Source organism: Lagenorhynchus albirostris, chromosome 2, assembly GCF_949774975.1.
Source record: "Lagenorhynchus albirostris chromosome 2, mLagAlb1.1, whole genome shotgun sequence".
NCBI classification, from domain to species: domain Eukaryota; kingdom Metazoa; phylum Chordata; class Mammalia; order Artiodactyla; family Delphinidae; genus Lagenorhynchus; species Lagenorhynchus albirostris.
In genome coordinates, this window is record NC_083096.1 from 54,714,233 (window position 1) to 54,739,879 (window position 25,647).

At 37.0% G+C, this 25,647-nt stretch overlaps 1 protein-coding gene across 17 annotated transcripts in view; it reads right to left on the reverse strand.

Annotated features, from left to right (window-relative positions):
• RABGAP1L (RAB GTPase activating protein 1 like) overlaps positions 1–25,647 on the reverse strand; it is a 689,413-nt gene that overhangs the window by 49,108 nt on the left and 614,658 nt on the right. For 2 of the 17 annotated variants that reach the window (XM_060132824.1, XM_060132851.1), the window contains 2 exons: positions 5,329–5,396; positions 3,619–3,703 (listed from right to left, as the gene is read on the reverse strand). The exons of 11 other annotated variants lie outside the window; for them this stretch is intronic. Coding sequence is in view for 2 of the 6 variants with exons in the window: in XM_060132796.1 (XP_059988779.1) it covers positions 5,329–5,331 (3 nt within the window). In the remaining 4 variants the exon portion in view is untranslated. The remainder of the gene's footprint in view (positions 1–3,618; positions 3,704–5,328; positions 5,397–25,647) is intronic. 4 more of the 17 variants (XM_060132832.1, XM_060132842.1, XM_060132796.1 and 1 more) reach the window with 2 other exon arrangements.

Here is a 25,647-nt window from a genome sequence, read left to right on the forward strand (position 1 = left end):
TTTAAAGTTAATCTTATAAAAAAATATATGGAGCTCTCCTTCCCCAGCTTCCACTACTATAGACCTTGGTATACATGAAGGTTGTCCTGAGACTTTGCAAATCATTTATAATGTAACATATAACTTACGCTATAAAATTCAGGTTAATAGTTGAAAAAATGAAAATGAAGGTGAATCTATAAATATGGGACCAAAGTTATTGATAAATTCTGGTACTTTCCAGTTCTCCATAAATGTTTTTTCTTTCTCTTTTCATAAGCCAATTTTTACTGGCTAACATAATAGTTAAGATAGTTTTATGAAGCACTTTGCTGCTTATATAAAGTATACAGTGATATAGGTTCATAGCATAGATAGACATTACTATGAAACTTCATAAGTTAAAGCATGCTTTAGCTTATTCCAAATTTTTTTTTTCTTGCTTAAAACCATAACTTCCTTGGCCTTCATGTTCTCCTCAATTCTACCATCAGCCCTAGTAGCTGGCTTTCTCTTTGGAGATGTTTTCCACTCAGAAACAAAGTTAAGTTGAAATCTAGGCGCTGAAAAGAAGTCTGGGCTCATCAAGACTTGCTCCTCACCAGCCTCACAGGGTATATATTGACAATCAGGACTTTTGTAAAATTACAAAATACTAGTGTCATGGCTCTTACGGGAAAACTCACAAAAATGCTGAAATCACAAATCATAAATTCATGAATTTAAAAATCTATATCATAAATCTTGAAATACTAACTTTTTCAGATTTTCTTTTTCAAAGCTAATGATTTTCTGTGAAACATTTTCAAAAGATTACTCATAAATGCAAATATGTAAGGACCAGACCAAATTAAGCCAAAGTTCATATTAAGTGATTTACTTCATCTCCTAGACTCTAAATTTGAGTGGGTATGTATTTACGTATCTACTGTTTCCAGTCCAGAAAAAGTCAAAGGTATTACATACCTAGATATTCTCAAAACTATTATTCACATGAACACAGAACAGAGAACCCAGAAACATTTACAAAATTTTTGTGAAAAACAGTAATAAGGGCCTTCTTTTAGAATAAAGAAAATGAAAAAAATCAGAAATATCACTTTTTAAGAAGGGAGTCAGTTTTAATTTAAGGCAACCTTTAATACAAATTGAAAGTATTTTTAATTCAGGTGCTGTGTAATAATTATCCCTTTTTGCTGACAGAAAAGCTAGAGGATACAGAATATATCTGGCCCAGGAATCTAAACAAAGAACAGATTCCCTGATAATCCAGTTAAGGTGAAGGTCACAACATTGAACCAACTCTGCTTTGTTCTCTAGTATAGACACAGGTATTTTTGGCTTATATTTTCATGCCATTCAGGAAAAAAAGATGTTTTCATAATGATTATACCAATTTACATTGCCACCAACGGTGCACAAGGATTGTATAGAATATTTTAATGGCTGCAGAGAACATAGCTTGTATAGGAAAGTAATAGTTCATTAATTGTATATCTTTACATGTGACCTTAGAATTAAAAAAAAAAAAACAACTGTACAACTTCCATTGCTTTGATATTGCTGTTACCATTTCTGATCGCTGCTTTAACTGTTTGTTAGGCTTTAATAAAAAGGCTTCTAAACCAAAAAGATGAAGCGAAGTTTAATTCTTCTACAACTTTATAATTTTCCCTAGAGGACTGGGCTTTCCACAGACTGTGAGTTGATCTGGATAGATACTCCAGTCTGACCCAGACACAAGGCCATAAATGCTGGGATGGCTCCAAAACCCTAAAAATGGTCCCTAGGCACACCTGACAACCAGGGAATCTTCATTATGCAAGAGATAACCTCAATAAAGACTGGAATACTAAGTAGAAAATCTATCTTCCCCAGGAGAGTGGGTCTCAAACACTAGTGTGCATCAGAATCTCCTGGAGGGCTTCTTAAAGCACACATTACGGGGCCCTATTCCCAGAGCCTCTGATTCATCGAGTCTGAGGTAAGGCCTGAAACTGTGCATTTCTAAGAAGTTGCCAGGTGATGCTGATGCTCCTGGTCTAGAGAACACACTTAAAGAACCTCTGCCCTAGTTTCCTCTTATTAGGGCCAATTCTTGAGTACTTGTCAGTCATCCAATTTCCTTTTGTAACCAACCCATGAAAATAGCGTGCAGGGTGGCCTCAAGCAGAGAGACTGGGCCCAAGCAAAGTGAGGAGGGTAACCATGCAAGGAGATGGCCTCATGGGGACATTAGAGCCCAAGAACGGTGAGGAGGGCATTTACACAGAGAGGCAGCCTGGCACGGATGTGCTGCAGTTCAAGTGGAAGACGTCCATGAGAGGGGTGCAATCTGACATGGGGAGTTAGGGCCCCAGCAGAGTGAGGAGGGCAGCCACACAAGGTGGGGGTGAGGGACAGCAGAAATAACAGACTTATGCATACAAGGGGATTGACGGAACAAGTTAAGGATCCAGATTTCTCAGTGTCAGAGAAAGTTATAATAATGGAAAGAACACCTATGTTCATAGCAGTACTATTCACGATAGACAAGACATGGAAGCAACCTGAATGTCTATCAACACATGAATGGATAAAGAAGATGTGGTACATATATGCAATGGAATACTACTCAGCCATTAAAAAGAACAAAATAATGCCATTTGCAGCAACATGGATACAACTAGAGATTATCATACTAAGTGAAGTAAGTCAGAAAGAAAAAGACAAATACCATATGATATCACTTATATGTGGAATCTAAAATATGACACAAATGAAACAGAAACAGACTCACGGACACAGAGAAAAGACTGGTGGTTGCCAAGGGGGAGGGGGTTGGGGGAAGGATGGAGTGGGAGGTTGGGTTTAGCAGATGTAAGCTATTATAGATAGACTGGATAAACAACAAGGTCCTACTGTATAGAACAGGGAACTATAGTCAATATCCTACGATAATCCATAATGGAAAAGAATATAAATATATATATACATGTATAACTGAATCACTTTGCTTTGCTATACAGCAGAAATTAACACAACATTGTAAATCAACTATACTTCAATAAAAAATGTTACTAAAAAATTAAGGGAAAGAGAAAAAAACTAGGATGAACCCTGTAGTGCTGGATTGGAAGTGGAGGTAATGGTGCAAAGTCAGAGTTTTCACGTGTGTGTGTATGCGTGTGTATGTGTGTATTCCCTAGCTCTGTCTGCTGAGGGGGCCTAGAAGCAATGATACCTCCCTGGTGAGGATAGCTTCTGCACAGATCTTGGTTTCTAAATACCATTCTCTGCTAAAAAGAACGAGGGCTACTTAAATAAATACCTGGTTTCAAGGCTAGAGCCAGGAAAGCACAAAAAAGCCTGGAATATCTTGTTGTTCCAAAAGCAAGTTATGCTCAGAGAATAATGGGAACATGTCAAATGACACAGACACCATCTTGGAGGAGCTCCTAATGGCCAAAAAGGGGATAATTTGAGCTTTAAAATGAATAATGATAGGAACAAAATAGAATATTGACTAGGAAATCACAAGTCCACATAGATACAAATGAAATAAATTTAAAGTTTGATTAGGAATGGGATACTGACACAATTTCAAAGCCCTCACCACAAAAATCTTATTAGTTATGTAGGGGAATAGAGTGACTTTACATGGAGAACCTGGCAGGAACCACCATTAGTCAAACGATCAAAATGAGCATCACCAGTAATGGGACAAATCAAAATTGTGCTCCTTCTGATAGAATGGACACAAAGAGAAAAACATAGCATCATCTCTATGACAGTCTGGTCAAAATGTATACCCTAAATCTAATCATGAGGGACCATCATAACCATCAGACAAACTCAAATTGAGAGACATTCTACTAAATAACTTAGTTTGTAATCTTCAAAAGTATCAAGGTTATGAATGTCAAAGAAAGACTGAGCAGCTGTTCCAGACTGAAGTTTTCTAAAGACAGAGGTGAACACAGTGTCTTGCTCAGAGTTCATCTTTTAAAAGTTCTTTTAAATAAATGAATAATTTGAAATATTAAAGAAGAGTACTGACTTTCCAGAGTGGTTCTGACATAGTCCTACATGAAGAAAGGAGAAGTACAAGAGGATTTCTCTAGGTCCTTTCTAGTTTACCAGTTCTATCCGGTTTACTATCTACCTTCTCATCTATCATTCAGAGCACACTGAATAGGAGAATTTGAGTGTGGATAGCTCAGAACTGCACTGGACAGGCAAATAACCACATACCAAAGGAACATGATCAGTTTAAGGAAAGCTGCTTTATAATTTAAGTCTTAATACTAAGAAGGCAAATCTCAAAAATCTATATACACCTGGACACAAAATGGGAGGCAGACAATGTCTTCCACACAAGAGGCCAGCACATGCAGTCTTTCACATGGTATTTCTGCCACTTGATTATAGGCTCAACCAGGAAGTAATCAAAAAACAATACATTTACATGTTTTTAATATTTTAAAATAAATTTATTTATTTTTGGCTGCATTGGGTCTTCGTTGCTGCACGCGGGCTTTCCTTAGTTGCGGAGAGCGGGGGCTACTCTTGGTTGCGGTGCGCAGGCTTCTCATTGCGGTGGCTTCTCTTGTTGTGGAGCATGGGCTCTAGGTGCACGGACTTCAGTAGTTGCGGCACGCGGGCTCAGGAGTTGTGGTGCACGGGCTTAAGTTGCTCCACAGCATGTAGGATCTTCCCGGACCAGGGTGAGAACCTGTGTCCCCTGCATTGGCAGACGGATTCTTAACCACTGCGACCCCAGAAGTCCCTACATGGGTTTTTTAAGTTAACTATTACCCAAGCCTTCTGGTATAAAATAGGAGTCATCTTTTTGCTTCCTACAGTGCCTAGGTCTGCTGGCAAGTAGTAAATGTACATCTAAAGTACTATCAGTTTATTTTATAACAGCTTGAGGTGGATACAGTTACCAGTTAGTCAGAATCTTTAACACCTTTAGGCAAAAAGCAGCACAGAGCTATGTATGTTACACAGATCCAAAGACTCCCTGCCCTCCTCCTTCCCTTATAAATACTCTCATTGGCTGAGACAACTAATTCTGGTTCAGTATAGCTGAGTAAAACACATGACAATAGCTGTCTTCCCTAATCTCTCTCTCCTTTTATTATTATTATTTTTTAAAAAAAATGTAAGTCTTGCCAGGGCTGAAGCAAGCTTTGATTTGGCCCAAAGCACTCACTTCTATTAAGCTTGAAAAGCCTCACAAAGAAAATCCCAGAAAGAAGATCAGGGAAAAAAGCATTAACTGTTAGAAGCCATAAGAAATGACTTCCCTTATTCAAAGAATTCAAAGCTAGGCTTAGAGCTAGAGTATTAGAATATCAATCTTACCATTAGCACTGGGGATTCTGAATTTTATTCTTAAAATGTAATGCAAAAGACATCCCATCAGCTTTCTCCTTTAAAACAGATGGGAAATGTTCATCATATAAGAAAGTACTGAGTTTCACTGGACACATATATTCATTCCCACCACCGAGAGCCTGGCCTGGAGGAGGTACAAGTATATTGTGAAGTCCCCTGAGTGTAAATAAAATTAGGCATTAAGAGCATCCACATTGCTTACTTTATCTCTCTCCTTTAAAATAGGGGATGATGATAGTATGATTTTTTAAATGTTTCTGGTGAAAACCAAACCAGAACAACAACAAAACCTCATTAGAATTGGGGGTTTAAAAAAAAAAACAAGCTATTCCACATTTGGTAAATCCAAACTGATAAATTCCTTTACTGGGACTTTGGTGGTTTCATATTCATCTGGATTTCAAAAATGCACCAATAGATTATTGTTAATTTTATCAGGTATGATATCAATATTTGGTTATAATTTAAAAGTTCTTATCTGTAAGATATATACTTAAATACTGATGAATGAAATATGTCTGAAATTTTTACTTAATTCCTCAGCAAAAATAGTTGAGGAGAAATGAAAAAAGAAAAGTGGGAGACTGATGGCTACTAAAGCTGGGTGATGGGTACATGGATATGTATGGTACTCTTCTCTCTACTTTTGTGTGTGTTTAATAATTTTCATAATACAAATTAATGTATATGCAAAACAAACACTCACAGATATGGAAAACAAACTAGTGCTTACCAGAGGGAGAGGGGAAGAGAAAGGGGCAAGTAAGGGGTATGGGATTAAGAGATACAAACTACAGGGCTTCCCTGGTGGCGCAGTGGTTGGGAGTCTGCCTGCTGATGCAGGGGACACGGGTTCGTGCCCCAGTCCGGGAAGATCCCACTTGCCGCGGAGCGGCTGGGCCGGTGAGCCATTGACGCTGAGCTTGCGCGTCCGGAGCCTGTGTTCCACAATGGGAGAGGCCACAACAGTGAGAGGCCCGCGTACAGCAAAAAAAAAAAAAAGACAGAGATTCAAACTATGTATAAAATAGATAAGTAACAAGGATATATTGTACAGCACAGGGAATTACAGCCATTATCTTGTAATAACTTTTAATGACGTATAATCTGTGAAAATACTGAATCACTATGCTGTACACTTCAAACTAATATTGTAACTCAAATATACTTCAATAAAAAAAACTGAACAAAAAATTTCCATAATAAAAAGATATTTTTATTGCATCCATTATTAAAGCTCTTATGTGTAATTATGGCAATGACACAGTAAGTTTTGGTCTGGATTTCAGTCCTTTCCATTTAAAACACTGGTTTAGAAATGTAACTCTATCCTTGATATTCCAACCACCTAACGTTATAATTAGAGACATTTAATAGCTATAGTCAACCCCAAATATAACATAACCAATTTTCATCCACATTCAGATATACCATGGGGCAAACATTTAGTAAAAGTTAGACATAAAGGTTTATAAAGTAAGTTGGTCCTATTTCCTAGTGCCCATATTGTAAACGACTTCATTATAAGTGGATTCCATTATATTTCAATTTCTGGATCATAGTTCTTTAAGACACATTTTTCCTTATCTCCTCCTCAACATGGAAAATGAAGAAAATAAGTACCAAGTAAATCATCACCCAACGATAACAAAATCAAGCTCATTGAATTTTGCTTTATAATCAATAGGAATTTACACACTTCCTACATTTCTAATTTCTAATCTAACCAGAGCACAAAGACCTAGTCATATATATATATATATATATTTTTTTTTTTTTTAACGAGTCTGAGGAACAGAATCTTTCTTCAATACTGACAGTGGAGAACAGAAAGAGGGCAATAAGTAAAATAAGAAAGTGGCCTCTCAGACAATTTCTTCCCAGCACCCCATCCTCAATCATTTCCAATTACTCTCTTGTTCACTAAACACAACTGTTAAAACCCCAGTAAGCAGCAGACTTCCTTAACAAGGTAGAGGTCACAGTGGAAAAATGAGGAGAGAAGTAGGATAATATACAAAAGCACTGCTATATTTGTTTGTTAACAGGTTTGTATCCCCTACCAGCCAGCCAGACTCTCCAGGGTGGGGACAGGCTCTAATTAGTTCCAGCACTAGCACTGAGCATGTGCACAGAAGGTACTCAATAAATATCTATTGACCAAATACATAAATGAACTTAAGAGAAAATAAAATCCCCATAAAAGGGGGAGGGAAATTACAGAAAAACAAAAATGCCGACAAAGTTGCAAAATACTGCAGATGGAAAGCATCAATTTCAATCAGTCAATCATTAGACAATCATTGCAAACATTTTTGGAGTTCCCTAAGGTTCTACTCAGTGCTCTAGGTAGATAATGAAATTAACAGTCAAAGTTAAATCTTTATAGGCTTTTTGCTTATATTATTTTCCTTCTGGATAATCCCTTTCTCCTGTATCTCAATTATTACCTGTGTGTCTGTTCCTTTGTTTATCCACACAATACTTAAGTGAATAAAGACCATAAAGTATCAAAAGATTAACCAAGATCTGTATGGGGTACAAGTCAGGACAAGTATCACAGAGGTAGGTAAGTCCTGGGTCTAGAAAAATAAGTGCTGAACAGCTGGACCAAGGGAAGTACACTGAGAAAGTCCCCACAGAATGACCAATTCTCAGGGGAATCAACGGGAAGTGGGGTGTAATGAGAAGGGGTTGCAAGGCTAAAGAAGGGCCAGATCCTGAAGGGCCTTATAGGGCACAGTAAGGAGTTCAGACTTCTAGATACTATGAGTTAGGGAATCACTGAAGGATTTTAAACAAAGGAATTTCATGCTCTAGTAGAAATACGGAAAATGATCAGGCGATGAGAAAGGAATCAAGAGGTGAGGCCAAATGTTAAGAAGCAGAAAATGAACAGAACTTGGTCACTGAGTAGATGTGAGCAACGCCTAGACCAGCTCCTAAGTTTTTTGGCTGGATGGTACCATTCTCTGAAACACAGAAGTGAGAAGGAAGAGCAGGTTTAGAAGATAAGTTCAGTCTTACATCCCGGATTTCGAACCGTGTCATTTTGCCAATTATTTAAAATAGTATTAAATAAGAAGAAATATTACTGTAATTCACATATTCGATTAAAGAAGAGAAATCATAAAATCACCTAAACAGATGCACAAACAACTGATAAAATTAAACAGCCACTAATAATTTACAAAAAAATTAGCAAATTAGTAATAGAAAGGACTGCTTTAGGCCATACAAAGGCTATCAATCTAAAACCTAGAGTAAACATAATATTTCATGATGAAATCTTAGAAACATTCCCTTTAAAATCAGGAACAAGACAAGGATGCTCATTATCATGGCTCTTTTAACAGCTGCTAGAAGTTCTTACTGATGCAACAAAAAGGGAGAGGACTTCCCTGGTGGCTCAGTGGTTAAGAACCCGCCTGCCAGTGCAGGGGACATGGGTTTGATCCCTGCTCCGGGAAGATCCCACATGCCCCAAAGCAACTAAGCCCGTGCACCACAACTACTGAGCCTGTGCTCTAGAGCCCACGAGCCACAACTACTGAGCCCTCGTGCCACAACCACTGAAGCCCGCGCCTAGAGCCCGTGCTCTGCAACAAGAGAAGCCACCGCAATGAGAAGCCCGCGCACCGCAACAAAGAGTAGCCCCTGCTCGCCACAACTAGAAAAAGCCCGCGCAGCAACGAAGAGCCAATGCAGCCAAAAATAAATAAATTTATTTAAAAATATATAAAGGGAGAAGGTAAATATAAGGGTTAGAAATTAGAAAGGAAGACAAAAAACTATTTTTTTTACAGATGACTGTAATCATTTAATTAGAAACAGCTAAAATAATCTATGGATAAAAGAATAAAACTATTTAGAGATTTTTAGCAAGTTCATTAGATACAAGGTCAATTTACAAAATCAATAGCATGTCTTTACAGTAGCAACAACCAGTTAAAAAACATAAAATAAAGCCCATTCATACTTGCCACAAAAACAAAGGTCTCTGGGAATAAATCTAACAACAACAACAATAACAAAACCCTCTTGTGAGGAAAAATTTTAATTTTGTTAAAGAACTTAAAAGAGGACCAAAATAAGATACATGGGAAGACAACAGTATTAATATATCAACTCTTCCAAACACAATTCCATTTAATATCCCAAAAGATTTGTTTATATAAGCCGTGGTAAGCAGACTGAAAAAATTTATACTGAAGAGCAAAGGGCTAAGAATAGTCAAATTTTAAATAAAAATAAAGGAAGAGGCATATGCCCCTCTTAGATATCAAAGATTTATAGTAAGTTTTATTAATTAAAACTGTGTCTTAGAGCTCAGGGATAGACACATAGACCAATGGAACAGAATTAAAGAGCCTGGAGACAGGTCCATGTACATACGGGACTTGGTATAAAACTTAGGTGGTATTATTACAAATCGGTGGGGAAAAGATCGGATAGTTAATAAGTGGCGATCAGACAACTGGCTATTAAAAAGAGGAAAAAAAACCCAATTAGGTTCTCTACCTCACATTATAGAAAAAATCTGTACAGATGAACTGAATACATAAATAAGAAAAACAAATATATAAAAAAATTTATATAGAGAACACTATGATCTCTATGAAAATCTATAAAAATCAGTTTTTAAAAAGTGCCTGGCACACAGTAAATACTTAATAAATATTATCTTCATCATCATCATCATCATCTATGACCTCTAGGTAAGGAAGAAATTTAAAATAAAAAACCAAAAGCACAAATCATAAGAAAACAGAAACCACATGCCTTACCGTGGCCTACAAGGCTCTACCCCATCTGGCTCTCTGTCTTCCCTCACTTTTCCTCCCTGCAGTTTCTCCAGTGCACCAGGCACACTTCCGACTCAGTCTTTTCACTGGCTGTCTTCTCTCCCTTCAACACTTTCTCTTCTATACAGCCACGTGGATCACTCCCTTGCCTCAGCCAAGGCTTTGTTCAAATGTACCTTTTCCATGAAATCCACCCTGACCGCCCCCTCTATTTAACAGTGTGCCCCCTGCCAGCCCTACTGATCTCCCTGACCTTCTTCCAAGCTTTTGTATTACCTATCAACTTCTAATACACTGTATCGTTTTACTTAATTATTGTGTTATTACCTGTCTTCACGTAAATGTAAGTTTTACATTTTGCCTCCTTGATTTACTATCATATTCCCAGAGTAGAAGAGTGTCTGACACATAGTCAATAAATACTGAATGAAGGTAAGTCTAACTCATTAAAATTAAAAACTTTGGGGACTTCCCTGGTGGCACAGTGGTTAAGACTCCACGCTCCCAATGCAGGGGGCCCAGGTTCGATCCCTGGTCAGGGAACTAGATCCCATATGCATGCTGCAACTAAGAGCCCGTGTGCCACAACTAAGGAGCCCTCGAGCTGCAGCTAAGGAACCTGCCTGCCGCAACTAAGACCCAGTGCAACTAAATAAATAAATATAAGAATTTTGGTAAAGAGAAACACACCACAAAGTTCAAAGCTAAGAAAAAATCTGAAAGATGTGTATAACAAATATAACCAATAAAGGATTAATACATAAATATCTATATAAGCCAATAGAAAAAGAGACAATCCATTAAGTTAGTGAGCTAATGATGTGGATAGGCAATTCAAAGAAAAGGAGAGCCATCAAACACATGAAAAGAGGCACCATCTCATCAGTCATCAGCGAAACGAGGAAACCACAAGGAGGTGTCTTTTTTTCCCTTTCTTCCCCCCACCCAGCTTAACTGAGATATAACTGACATATAACTTTGTGTAACTTTAAGATGTACAGAGATACCATTTCATTCATAGATATAAAACTGGCAAAAATTAGAAAATCTAAAGATACCAAGTGCAAGTGATGATGAGGGGATGCTGCTGGAGTGTAACAGAATAACCACTTTTGGGAACAAGCTGGCAATATCTAAAGTTGAAGTTGTACATATCCTACAGTCTAACTCCTCCATTCTGCAGTATATACCCCAGAAAAGCTCTTGATCAGGTGCTCAAAGATATATATACAAGAATGTCTGGGGGAATATTATCAATATTTATAATAGCAAAAACTAGAAATAACTAAATAACCGTAAATAAGAGAATGAATAAACAAACTATGTTACAGTCATACAATGGATTGCTAGTAGATGTACATGTAATAATACAGGCACATCTCAAAACCAATACTGAGCGGGAAAAGTAAGCTTAAAAAGGATAAGCATAGTATAAAATCATTTATGTAAAATTTAAAGACGCATAAAGTATAGAGATTCTAGAGCCAGGCTTTCTGTGTTGCAATCCTGGTTCTAGCACCTGGTACCTGTATGACCTTGAGCAAGTCACTTACCTCTCTGTGCCTCAGTTTCCTCATCTAAAAATGAGAACAGTAACTGTACACAGGACATTATGATGAAAGCAGTTAATACATGAGATACTTAATGTTATGTGTCAATTTGGTACGCTGTGGTGCCCAAATGTTTGGTCAAACACCAATGCAGATGCTGCTATGAGATTAACATTTAAATCAGTAGACTTTGAGTAGAGCAGATTACTCTCAGTGTGCGGGTCCTCATATAATCAGTTGAAGGCCTTAACGGTTAAGACCTAGGTTTCTTGAAAGACAAAACATTCTCAAGACTGCAACATAGAAATCCTGCTCAAGTTGCCAGCCTGCTGCCCTGCAGAATTCAACCTCAAGACACAACATCAATTCTTGCCTCGACTGCCAGCCAGCCAGCCTGCCCTACAGATTTCACACTTACCAGCCTCACAATCACTAAGATAATTCCTTAAAATAAATTTTCTCTCCTGCTTTCTCTGTATCCTATTTGCTCTATTTCTTTGTAGAGCCCTGACTAATGTGATATATATGCCAAGTGCTTAGAATAGTGGCTGGTACATAGTAAGTGCCACATAACTATTAGCTCTTATTAAATATAATGTATTAAAAGTATTAAAAAGTTAATGGGATGAATACACACCAATTTTAGGATGGTAGAAACTCTGGAAGAAGGGAGGTTAAAGTGATTGAAGGTAACTGAGTATTTAACTATATTTGCATTGTTTGATTTCTTAAAATATGATCACAAATAAATATGACAAAACATTACTATTTATTAATGGGGGCACAAATACTGGGGTATTCATTCTGTAATTCTGTTTTTGAAATATAACTGACTCAAACATGGGTTTGAGCTGCGCAGACCCACTTATTAGCAGATTTTTTTCAGTAGTAAATACTACAGCACTACATGATCCATGTTGGTTGAACCCACAGATGCAGAATCATGGCTACAGAGGAACCACATAAATGGAGGACCATCCGTAAGACATATGTGGATTTTTGACTGTGTAGAGTGTCAGGTGCCCCTAACCCCCACATTGTTCAAGGGTCAACTGTAGTTCATAATGAATAATGTTTTTTAAGTATGCAGAAAAAGTTGAGACAAGTATAAACTCTTCATTGATAGAGTTTGTCCTTAAGGGAAGCAGGGACAGGGAGAGGTGATTATCAGTACAAGGGGGCCCAAGAACTTTCTGGCTGTTTTTTCTTAATATGAGAAAGATAACATGTTCCAGGTTTAAAGAAAGAGTCACCAGAGAAGAAGTTGAAACTGTTATGTCAAGTGAGATTATCCCTGGGGGAGATGGGAAGGGATCAGATTGGGAGCAAGGCCGAAAGAATTAGTGTTGACCAGCGGGGGACAAATCTTTTCCTAAGCCTGGAGAAAATAAGAAAGGTAAGTTTAGGAGTAAAAAAATGTATCTGAGCAGAATCTGTTTACCCTAAATTTTCTGGAAAGCAGGAAGCAAGGTCATTATTTACAGCTCCCCATAAATGTCATTTCTTTCATAAACCCCTCCCTTCTGATTATGCAATGAGAAATGTTCTTTCCCCTTTTCCAGATTTCTATAGTATTTTGTACCTTTCTCATGAAACTGACCATACTGTAGTTTAAAAGTGAAGCCCTTAGAAGCCTTAGGTACCTCTGACTCAGGTGTGATAACTCAGCCACGTTTATATCTCCCAATGGAACCACTTGGCAACGTAAGTTCTGACTAAATACTTTTTTGATTAAACCTTACAGGTGACAAAGTCTACAATTAAGCAAATATCTTCGCAATCTTTGTTGATGTGGAATATACTCAAATGATTAACATTACTGTGTGATTTGACTACGTATCATTTATCCAGACATGGCACTAAGGGTAAGGCTTTGAGCTCCTGTTCATTGGGAAGGTTCTAGCAGAATTCAGCACTGTGAAAATCATGGAGAGGGACCATACACTCAAAATAAACCAACCCTTTAAAACCTGTCGGTCATTGTCTTTGAAAAAATAGTCATCTATTCAATAAAGGCTCCATATGCACTTGATATATTTTTAACTATCATCCAACAAACATTCACTGAATACTTACTATGCTTTACACAAACCATCAGCCTTAAAGGTTATTTCAGTTGTTTCTAATATCCAAATACCTAATAGGTAACAGTATAATGACTAGCATTTATTGAGCCTTTCCTATGTACCATATGCTGTTATAAGCATATAATACGTTTTATCCTATTTAATTCTCAAAACTTTACATACATATTCTATTACTGTCCACATTTTACAGAACAGAAAGCTGAAGTACAATATGGTTAAGTCGATTTGCCTGAAGTGGCACTGCTGGTAAGTAGCACAGAAAGGATCTGAACCCAGACAGACTCCACACTTTAACAACTATATTGAATTTCTTTACCAGAAAATGAAAAGTTTCGGTATCTTTGAGATGTGAATAATATGCATGTGTTCCAGTTTTAGAAATAATGTTGTCATCTGATTTCTCAGTTGGAGGAGACCAAGAAATCTCACAAAATGATCAAAAACCTGGTCCTTATTCAGAAGCATTTCTCTCCTGGTACATGAGTAGGTCATGTTCTTAAATTCCACGGTGAGAAAGCAATGCTGGGAGAGACAGCCAGTATCTAAAGAACATGTCAGGAAAAAAGTAGTTTTAAAAATTGAAGGGCAGAGTGAATGCCTCAAAACAGCAGTTAACTATTGAAAATAAATGTCCTTTCCCATACTGATTTCAATAGTTTGTTTCAACAGTAGAGACCTCAATGCAGTCACTACATCCAATTTGGACTGTGTGTACTCAAACTGATACTGAAAGATAAACGAAGACCTTCCTTGTTAAAGCCACTGCCTGTTTAGGTCTATTTGTTAACCTGTATTTTAATACAACAAATACTACATTTTTGTGACTATAATTTTTTTCTTCCTTTTTTGGAAAAGGTTTCGACCTTTTTGCCTTCTGGACTTACATCTGGCCTGTGAATATAAAATTTTGCTTAGCTCCTGTACTACTCTTTTCAATGATGTTTAAGTGTTATGAGGTCATTTTAAGTCCCATCACCATCTAGACTGGATGACAAAGCAAGAAGATAAGTTCAGATATATTACTGTGAAAGTCTTAAAAATCTAGCCAGGTGAGGATAAATATATAGATCAATGGAACAGAATTGAGAGTCCAGAAACAAACCCTTACATTTATAGTCAATTGAGTTTTGACAAATTTGCCAAGGAAACGCAACAGTTTTTTCAACAAATGGTGTAGGGACAATGGATATCCCTATGTGAAAAAAAAAAAATGTATGTAGACTCTTATACCACCCCCCCGCAAAAAAAATGAAAACAAAATAGATCATAGGCCTAAATGTAAGAGCTAAAACTAAAAAACATTTAGAAGAAAACCTCGGAAAAAATCTTTGTGTTAGATCAGGCAAAGATGTCTTAGATATGACACCCAAGGCATAATCCATAAAAGAAAAAAAAATGGTAAATAAAAAACTGTTGCTGTTCAAAAGACATCATTAAGAAAGTAAAAAAGAATAGCACAGGGAACTCTATTCAATACTCTGTAATGACCTATATGAGAACAGAATCTAAAAAAGAGTGGATATATGTATATAATAAACTGATTCACTTTGCTGTAAAGCAGAAACTAACACAACGTTGTAAATCAACTATACTCCAATATAAATTAATTTAAAAAATAAAAAATAAATAAATAAAAGAGCAACAGAAAGGATCCTTGCAGTGATGAAATTTTTCAGCCTCTTGACTGTGGTGGTGGACACACAAACCTATATATGTAATAAAAGTGTATAGAAATCCAATCTCCCAATTCATCCCACTCCCCCATTCCCCACCTTGGTGTCCATACATTTATTCTCTACATGTCTCTATTTCTGCTTTACAAATAGGTTCATCTGTACTATTTTTCTAGATTCCACATATATGCGTTAATATACGATATTTGTTTTTCTCTTTCTGACTTACTTCACCCTGTATGACAGTCTCTAGGTCCACCCACATCTCTAAAAATGACCCAATTTCGTTCATTTTTATGGCTGAGTAATATTCCATGGTATATATGTACCACATCTTCTTTATCCATTCATCTGTCGATGGACATTTAGGTTGCTTCTGTGTCCTGGCTATTGTAAATAGTGCTGCAATGAACACTGGGGTGCATGTGCCTTTTGGAATTATGGTTTTGACATATATACACTATTGATACTATGTATAAAACAGATAACTAATGAGAACCTACTCTATAGATCAGGGAACTCTACTCAATTCTCTGTGGTGACCTAAATGGGAAGGAAATCGAAAAAAGAGGGGATATATGTATACTATAGCTGATTCACTTTGTTGTACAGTAGAAATTAACACAACATTGTAAAGCAACTATACTCCAATAAAAATTAATTTCAAAAAAGTATATAGAACTAATCCATATATACACAAATGAAACAAGTAAAACAGACACAAATGATTATATCAATGTCAATGTTCTATTTATAACATTACACTATATGTTTATAAAATGTTATCATTGGGAAAAACACGATAAAGGGTAAATGACAATTGTCTGTATTATTTCTCACAGTTGCATGGAACCTACAATCATCTCAATTAAAATTAAAATTTAAAAACAAACAAAACAAGCCAAAAAAAGTAAAAAAGAAAAGCCATAGATTGTGAGAGAATATTTATAAATCATATATCTAATAAAGGACTTATACCCAGAACATATAAAGAACTCACGTAACTCAACAAGACAAATAACCCAATTAAAAAATAGGCAAAATCTTTGAAAAGACATTTTAACAAATGGCTAGTAAGGACATGAAAAGATGTGCAACATCATTAGGAAAATGTAAATAAAAACTTCCAATGAACTACTACTACACACCCACCAGAATGGTCTATAATGAAAAAGACTAACAACATTAATAAGTGCTATTGAAAAAACAGAAACTGGAATCCTCAGATGCTGCTAGTGGGAATGGAAAATGTTACCGCCACTTTGCAAAACAGTTCAGCAGTTTCTTCAAAAATTAAACACGGGCTTACTATACAACTCAGAAATTCCACTCCTAGGCACCCACCCAAGAGAAATGAAGACATGTTCACACAAAAACTTGTATATAAATGTTCATAGGAACATTACTCACAGTAGCTAAAAACTGAAACAAGCAAAAAGTTCACCAACTAGTAAATGAATAAACAAAATATGGGATATCCATACAATGGAATACTATTATGCAACAAAAGGGCACAAATGACTGATATGTACAATAGCAGAGATGAACATCAGAATCATCAAGCTAAGTGAAAGATGCCAAGTGCAAAAGATTATACATTGTTTAATTCCACTTATATAAAATTAACAGAGAATGCAAATCTGTAAAAACAGAAAGTAAATTACAGTTTGACTGGGTCTGGGAGTGAGATGGGGACTGACTGAGAATGATGATGAGGGAACTTTTTGGGGTGACCACATCTAAAACAAGATGTGGTCATCGATGCACAAGCCTATAAGTAATTATCCTTCCTGAGTTTCAACTGGGCTCATGGATACTCATCTAAAGATTATCTTTCCCAGCCTTCCCCGAAGCTTGGTGAGGCCATATGACTAAGTTTGGCTTTAAGCAAAGATGATGTATACCATTTCGTACCAGTGCTTTTAAAAGGGAAGGGGTTTGTCCTCCCCTTCTTTCCCCTATTGGCAGTGAGATGGCAAAAGCTCTAACAACTTCTTGGACCCATAGATGGAAGCAGCTTGTGAGGATGGCAGAGCCGTCCTACATCCTATCAGCCTCGGATCTCACAATGTTGGACTGTATGTGAGAAAACCACTGAACTTTAGGAATAGTACAATTACATTTGAGAAAATGAAGAATGGAGTTCACCACTCAACAATTTGTTAACTGTGAAGTATCTTAGGCAGCAGCTATCTTTATGAACTGTCTGCAGACCAGCAATAAGAATGTTCTTATCTAATTACAGAAAAATTTATGCAACAACTTCTGTTAGTTTTCAATATTTAAGATCCACTGTAGATAAATATGTGGGGAAATCTGTCCTGGACACTAGTACATATCTGAAGTATATGTGCTGAAAAGTTATTGAAGCTTTGTAACTTCCTTCTATCTTTTAGGTGTCAATACTTATTTTCTGAAACAACGAATCACCAGTCTTTCATTTCATACAATCACTGGCATTAAAATAGTGCTAAGTAAAAATCTGTCTTTTTTCTTTTTCCTATCGTTCTCCAATAAAACTTTAAGATAGCTAAATACTACAAAAAAGCCTTTTGTGGACAGCTCATTTATATAAAGAAGCTAGGTATTTCCTTACCTGCCACCTGACTTAAAATAGAATGGTGTGAGAGGAGAGAGCTGAAAATCAGAAGGCAGTTATTAACCTTATAAGTGATAAGGTTAGGTGATTAGGTTAATAAACTTTGTGAAACTTCCACAAAGTAAGGGTTTGGTAAACATATTTACCTCATCAGGAAGATTGTATCACAAAAATAGGTATGTTCTTCAGGCAAGACAAGAGAAGCTGCTTGTCCTAACTGACAGTCCACAGGGACAAACATCTTATCTCTAGAAACACAAGGTTTAGTGCTGATACCCTACTCATGTGGCAATGATGTGCAAGTCAAAACCTCGGGGGAAACAATCAAAATCCTTATAGTTATATGGCTTCATCACATAGCTCTTATAAATAAGCATGCAGAGTGGACTATGGATGGACACCGCTACTTAGAGCCAATGGTACAATCTGTGTCATATATAGTAGAGACATAAGCTTTCATAAAGTGCTAGGCAATAATTAAACTTTGAATTATTTTGCTGCTTAGTGGGTATACCAGATGACAATAGAAATGACAGCAGTAGGAAGTTGATGCCATTAAAATGGCACATATTTCATTTATTTTCACTATTTTCTAGGTTAAAAAATCTGAAAACATACAGGCTATAAATATTTGAGATAAGTTTTATTGTTAAATGAATCCTTTTCTGAAAATCTAGAAGAGAACGGAATTCACGGTTAATTTCAACTACCTGACATGACTTCTCTCTCAGATTGATACACATTTCCATAAGAAATAAACTTATCTGATTAGACACAGCTGGTGCTGCCCCAAACAGATTCAGTTTGTGTTTGCTCATCTGTACCTGTTTATACTTTGCTTTTAAGACATTTCTAGATGTGGGTGTGTTCTTTTCTGAGAACACTGAAACTTCTTGAGATCAAAGATCATGTATTTGGCTTTTTTTGATAGCTCTAGTAATAAGGCATGGTATACTCTTGTCACATATAAATGCATAGCTCCAGCTTGTATAAGGATGAAACAAGTATCCAATCCTTTGCGTTACTTTTCCAGGACAATGGATGTGAGCTGGTCTGTTCATATTCTCTTGCCTGGTCCCTTTTGTGAGATAAATTTGAGAGGCTATTGGCAGAGAAAAGTAGTAAAATCTACAGAACAGAACACAATCATCTGTCTTGTATGGCTTGTACGTCACCAATGCCTGCCAGCCATGGACAATGCCACTGACCAATATTTTATGTTTTATCAAACAATGAGTTCATGAAAACATAAATGCTTACCCAACTTGATTTATACTTTAAATTTTCAGAAGTAAAAATCAAATCTTATCTATTTACTCACTTGACCTACAAGGCAAAAACAGGGCTGCCAAGGGTAGGAGCTACTGTGAATAACAATGCCAGAAACATAGCAATAAGAGGAAGTTTCCAAACTGAGCAGAGCTTCTGCATTACTCTGAGCCTAGTCAGCATAGCACAGAAGCTGCAGGGAGAAAACTGGGATATCTGGAATAAAACACACCCTGGTTCTGGGAGGAGTTTAAAAATTACTGTCTCCAGAGTCATCTGTATCTCCTTTCTTCACCTTCAAGGTAAGCACAGCCTGATACGTGGAAGCAGTAAAAATCTCTTACTGTTAAGTCATGTGTCACTATATTCAGCAGTTTAGAAGAATGCTAGGAGTAACAAGGGAGCTTTAATTTTTATAAAAATAAATGATTCAATTACATAATAGGAGTATTTGTATGGGCTATTTTTAACATCTTGAAATCCAATAAGATATTACTAAGCAGATAATATGCTCACAAAATTTACTGCCAGTCTTACAAGCACATTCTCAGATTCTATAAGCATTAGTTAAAAATCTCAAAATATCCTTCATAGGTAAATGGGAACCTTTTCATGGAAAGATAAAGCTTAGAGAAGGTAGCAAAACTACTCAACTCACACAAATTTTCAATTTAGCTACTATATTATTCTGCATGTATTCAACTGAACAGTTTGCATTCTTATTATTAAATTACATAAAGGTTCACTCTTATAAGTTTTTTTTTCCTTCTGTTTTTTAGCCATGCCACGTGACATGCGAGATCTTGGTTCCTGGACCCAGGGATCGAACATGCAATGCACCCCCGGCACTGGAAGCTCGGTGTCTTAACCATTGGACTCCAGGGAAGTCCCAAGGTTCACTCTCTTAAACAGATATTTTTATGAATTTTATGGTGCTTTATGTCAAGTAAAAATATCTTTGACACAAGAACAAAAAAAAAATAAGTTGGACTTCATCAAAATTAAAAATGCTGTGCAAAGAACATCAAGAAAGTCAAAAGACAATCTACAGAATGGGAGAAAATATTTGTAAATCATATATCTGATAAGGGTTGATATCCAGAATGTATAAAGAACTCTTACAATTCAACAAGACAAACGACAGTTAAAAATGGGCAAAGGACTTGAGTAGATGTTTCTCCAGAGAGGATATATAAATGGCTAATAAGCACAAATGAAAAATGCTCAGCATCATTAGTCATCATAAGGAAATGCAAATTAGAACACAATGAGATAACCACTTCACACCCACAAGGATGGCTAGAATAAAAACAAAAACCAAAAAAAACCGAAAAGTGTTTAGAGTGTCAGTGAGGCAGTAGAGAAAGTAGAACTTTTGTACACTGCTGATGGGAATGTAAAGTGGTTCAGCTACTGTGGAAAGTGGCACGGTGGTTCCTCAATATGATAAATCTATATTTAACTTACTAACAAGCAATTCCACTCCTAGGTATATACCCAAAAGAATCAAAAACAAGGACTCAAACAGATACTTGTACACACCCATGTTCACTGTCGCGTTATTCACAATAGCCAAAATGTGGAAACAATCCACATGTCCAGCAACAGATGAACAGAAATAAAATGTGTTCATATAGTATATACATACAACAGGATGTGCTCAGCCATAAAAAGGAATGAAGTTCTGATACATGCTACAATAGGGATGAACCTTGAAAACATTATAGTAAGTAAAATAATCCAGACACAAGAGGACAAATATTATATGATTCCACTTACATGAAATATCTAGAATAGGCTAATTCACTGAGACAGAAAGTAGATTAGAGGTGAGCAGGGGTTAGGAGAAAGGAGGGGAATAGAGAAAAACTGCTTAATGGGTACAGAGTTTCTGTGGGGAGGGGAGGAAGGTGGGTAAACCTGTTTGGGAGATAAATAGTGGTGACTATAACTAATGTCACTGAATTGTACACCTAAAAATGACATACCGAGAAATCAGTTAAAAACTTCAGGCATCTCTTCAAAGTCAAGACACCTAGCAGCTTAAATTACTTATCTTTTTCAAGCAGATATTAAATTATTCTTCAGGTCAATTATGTGTTCATCAAAATATGTAATGAATTAAAATTCCAAAATAAAACTCTTAATATGGAGTCAAAGTTCATATAATTTAACTTCCCATCTGATGTTGGAATTTCCTCAGTAATATCCCTAGGTGACTACATACTGCTTAAACATATGTAGTAATTTACTGGAACACCTACAGGCATTCAGAGGAATGCCTTAGTAACCTTCTGGTGCATGAACAGTTCTAATTGTTAGTTCTGTTTTTTCCACTTCTGAGTTGAAATCTGTATCTCTAGCAGTCTGTGCTCATTAACCATGATTCTGCCTTTTATTCCAACTTCCACACAATACTCCTTCAGAAATCTGAAGACTATTACTGGACCTCCAATATTCCCCTGTCCCAGCAAGCACTATTTCCCTTTCGATAAGACTTCAGGTCAGCTTTACCAGTTTGTACCCTTCACTCTAGCTACATTCCAAGTATTTTAGTATCATGGTATCCATCATTATGATTTCCTTCTCATTCATTTTCCACATTTAAAATTTTTCCATAATACATCTATATTACCTTTATGATGACAAAATGTTTTAGAAAAAAACGACCACATCATAGGAATCATTAGAGTACTTTCTGTAAAATACTGACTAAAATATGCTTCATAACAAAATTTATATTCTAATCTGAAAGGAAGAAAAATAGAATCAGAGCAGAGCAGATGAAAAATACTGTGTTACTTCTTCCTAGACATGATACTTTCAGGATGCTTACACGCACATTAGAGATCTTTGATCTGAAAGGGCTAACCCAAGTCTCTCGCTCTAAAGATGAGAAAATTTAGAACTAGAAAGGTCAAGTGAATTGCCACGTTTAAATCATTAGCCTAGTGAGTTTTTTTTTGTTGTTTTTTTTTTGCGGTACGCGGGCCTCTCACTGTTGTGGTCTCTCCCATTGCGGAGCACAGGCTCCGGACGCGCAGGCTCAGCGGCCATGGCTCACGGGCCCAGCCGCTCCGTGGCATGTGGGATCCTCCCGGACCGGGGCACGAACCCGTGTCCCCTGCATCAGCAGGCGGACTCTCAACCACTGCGCCACCAGGGAAGCCCTAGCCTAGTGTTTTTGACAGTGTCATAAAATTAATGTCTTCCCTGCTGAAAACCTTGAAAGTGTTCCATCGCCCTGTGTTTGAAGTCCAATTTCCTTAACACAGCTATTAAAGCTCCTCATGATCTGGTTCTATCTTCTTTAGCCTAATTTTGAGCCATTCCTTGCTTCCCTCACCCAGCACTCTCCACCCCATTTCTTTCTAAGTTTTTCTGCTCATTTCTGAGACTTAGAATATACTTCCTCCTCTTACTGGATCACTCTTCCCCTTACCCTCATTCTCTTCAGTTGACTAAGTCCTACTCATCCCTCAGGTCTTCCTGATCTCAAACTTAGATTAGTTCTCCCTATATGTTGCCACAGAACCTAGGCTCCCTAAGTTGGACTAGATCTCCCTATAAGTCCCCTTAGGACTCAGGTCTCCCTCTCGTCATAAAACCCTTAACCTTTTGGGGAGATTGTTTAACATCTATCTTGCCTACTAGATTGTAAACCCCATGAAGGTAGGAACCCCACGGAGCTGGCTCTCTAATGGAAGCTCAGCACTGACTCCACTAACATTGCTGGGCTCAAAGTACGTAGTTAATAAATACTCAGTTTTACAAAGGCTTAAGTTAGCTTATAATTACTAAAAATACCTATCAAATGCTGTTAACATGCTACACTACACAGAATTCTTTTGGATTTGAATCTCATATATTATTACTCTTAACCCTATTATGTTTCATGGACACATTGTTCCAGCCAGACTCTTCTGGGTCCTGATTCTGTCAACCAATACACTGGCCATCCACATTGGGTCCTCTATACATTTGATAAACATGCTAACAAAAAATAGATTTCCTTTATATAATTAAGTGTCCTTCCTTTAAGAAACTGTCCAAAGATAATTTTTATTATAAGCCACCTCTGTACCTGTCTGATCTTCTTCTAAACTGCCAGTTTCTAGACTATCAAAGTTTTTTTCTATTACACTAGTAAGTTCACAGACTTATTTGAATAAACAGACCGAAAAAATGAGATTCAAGTAAGACGGCAGCAGTTCTACATTCGAACAATAACTTTCTCATTAGCATATGCCTTCTCCACAGTCAGGGAAATTCAAAATAGACAGAACTGTTAACTGGTTTACTTAGTCTTTGTAAGTATGCTTGCTATAAGAAGAACAAGGCTCCCTTTTCGTGTATAGAATGCAGAGTCAAACATGGAACTTTTAGAATTTAAATAAGCACGTTTACCTTAATATCCACATACCCGAAAGAAAGTGAATAAAAATCTAATAGTAACAGTACCAATCATCGTTAGAGCAATCTTTCGCCTTCAGGATCCATGCTACAGAAATTAAGGAAATGTTAATTACCGTTTTAATGTCTAACTGATCACTTTTCCTTAGAAACTGCTGAAGTGTAGCAAAGTTCAGGATTCTGATAATTAAAGGGGTATATAATCAAAGGAATATTCGGTATAACTAATGAGTGAGAACAAAGCATAACGCCATGCATTCTGAATAATGATGAAGAGCACTGCCCTAGAGCCAGAGAGCCTGTGTTCAAATTCTGACTTTACTACTTTCCTGCAGTGTGTTCTTGAGCTAGTTACCTTAATTAATCTGTGCTTCAGCCTGACCATCTATAAAATAAGCCTAGAATTTTGTTGTTAAGATTAAATGCATTTAAAAAGAATTCTGAATTAAGTGAATTAAGTTAAAAAGTAATGTGTGGGGCTTCCCTGGTGGCGCAGTGGTTGAGAGTCCACTTGCTGATGCAGGGGACACAGGTTTGTGCCCCGGTCTGGGAAGATCCCACATGCCGCGGAGCGGCTGGGCCCGCGAGCCATGGCCGCTGAGCCTGCGTGTCCGGAGCCTGTGCTCCGCAAAGGGAGAGGCCACAACAGTGAGAGGCCCACGTACTGCCAAAAAAAAAAAAAAAAAAAGTAATGTGTGATTCTTTTTATTGTGTCATTTTAGCACTATTAAGATGCAACCCAGGTTATAACAGTGTAGGACTTCTGGACCCTGACCCCTCTAAGTTCCTTACTATGTCAATTCCCTTCCATCCTAATTTGCGAGTGTACTAATTTCCTATAATCACTCCAAATCTCTTAACATGCAGTCAGTGCAGAATCAAGAAAGGAAATTAATTCTTTCTCTTTGTAGGGAGTACCAAAGGCAAGTACATTTTACTGTTCTATAAAAAATTCTCTAAAAACTGAGGAAGACCAATTATACAAGCAGCTGGGCCACTGAGACACTTAGAGCAACATGGGTCAGTCTAATGTCAGCAGTGCTGTGGTCACACAGTCATTCTCACACTTGTCCTGGCACAGCTGGGCCCAGGCTCCTGAGGCCAGAAGCAAGCTGAATCCTATGGGTTTGGTCTAAATAGGTCACAGGTAAGTGAAATTTTTCAGTATGAATTCATAGTCATTTTATATCATGTTCAAATATGTTCAATATATTAAAAACTTCCACATAGTTTAAAAGATTGAGTAGGGTGAATGCCTTCATTTCACTCTGGATGGAATTAGTACCTTTTACATTATTTTAATTTCTGTTTTCCCCTTGAAGATTGCTTAGAGGAGGCGACAAATGGTAATTTACTGTGGGATACCAATATCACTTCAAATCTGTATACCCTTTAAATATTTTCAGTACTCTATTCTCAACTCTGCAGAAAATACTTGGGACAGTTTCTATTATTTCTAATTAACAGAAATGTATAGTTTCATCAGTTATTCCATTTACTTATTTGACCAATTTTGTAGACTCTCTACCATGTTTTGATCTGGTAAGGTTTGAGAAAAAGTCTTTGTGTCTTGGCAAGTGTCGTTAACAAATGACCTCTTTTCTCCCCTGGGCCCAGTCTCAACCCTCTTGCATCAAATGCAGTGTGCTAAGCTCCACTTCCACCAATGATTACAAAGAGTTCTCATTTCCTGAGGAAATAGGTGAAAGTCCTTCTTAGGAGGAAAATGAACTTGTGAGTCCAGCCACCTCAGTCATGGCCGTCTTAATTAGACAAAATATATTCAGATGTACCCCAGCCTTCTCTCATATCCTCTCTGCAGCCTTCCATCACTGGGAAGGCTGATCCTTGAAAACATCTCATTCTTGTTTGCAACAGTCTTGAGTGCTA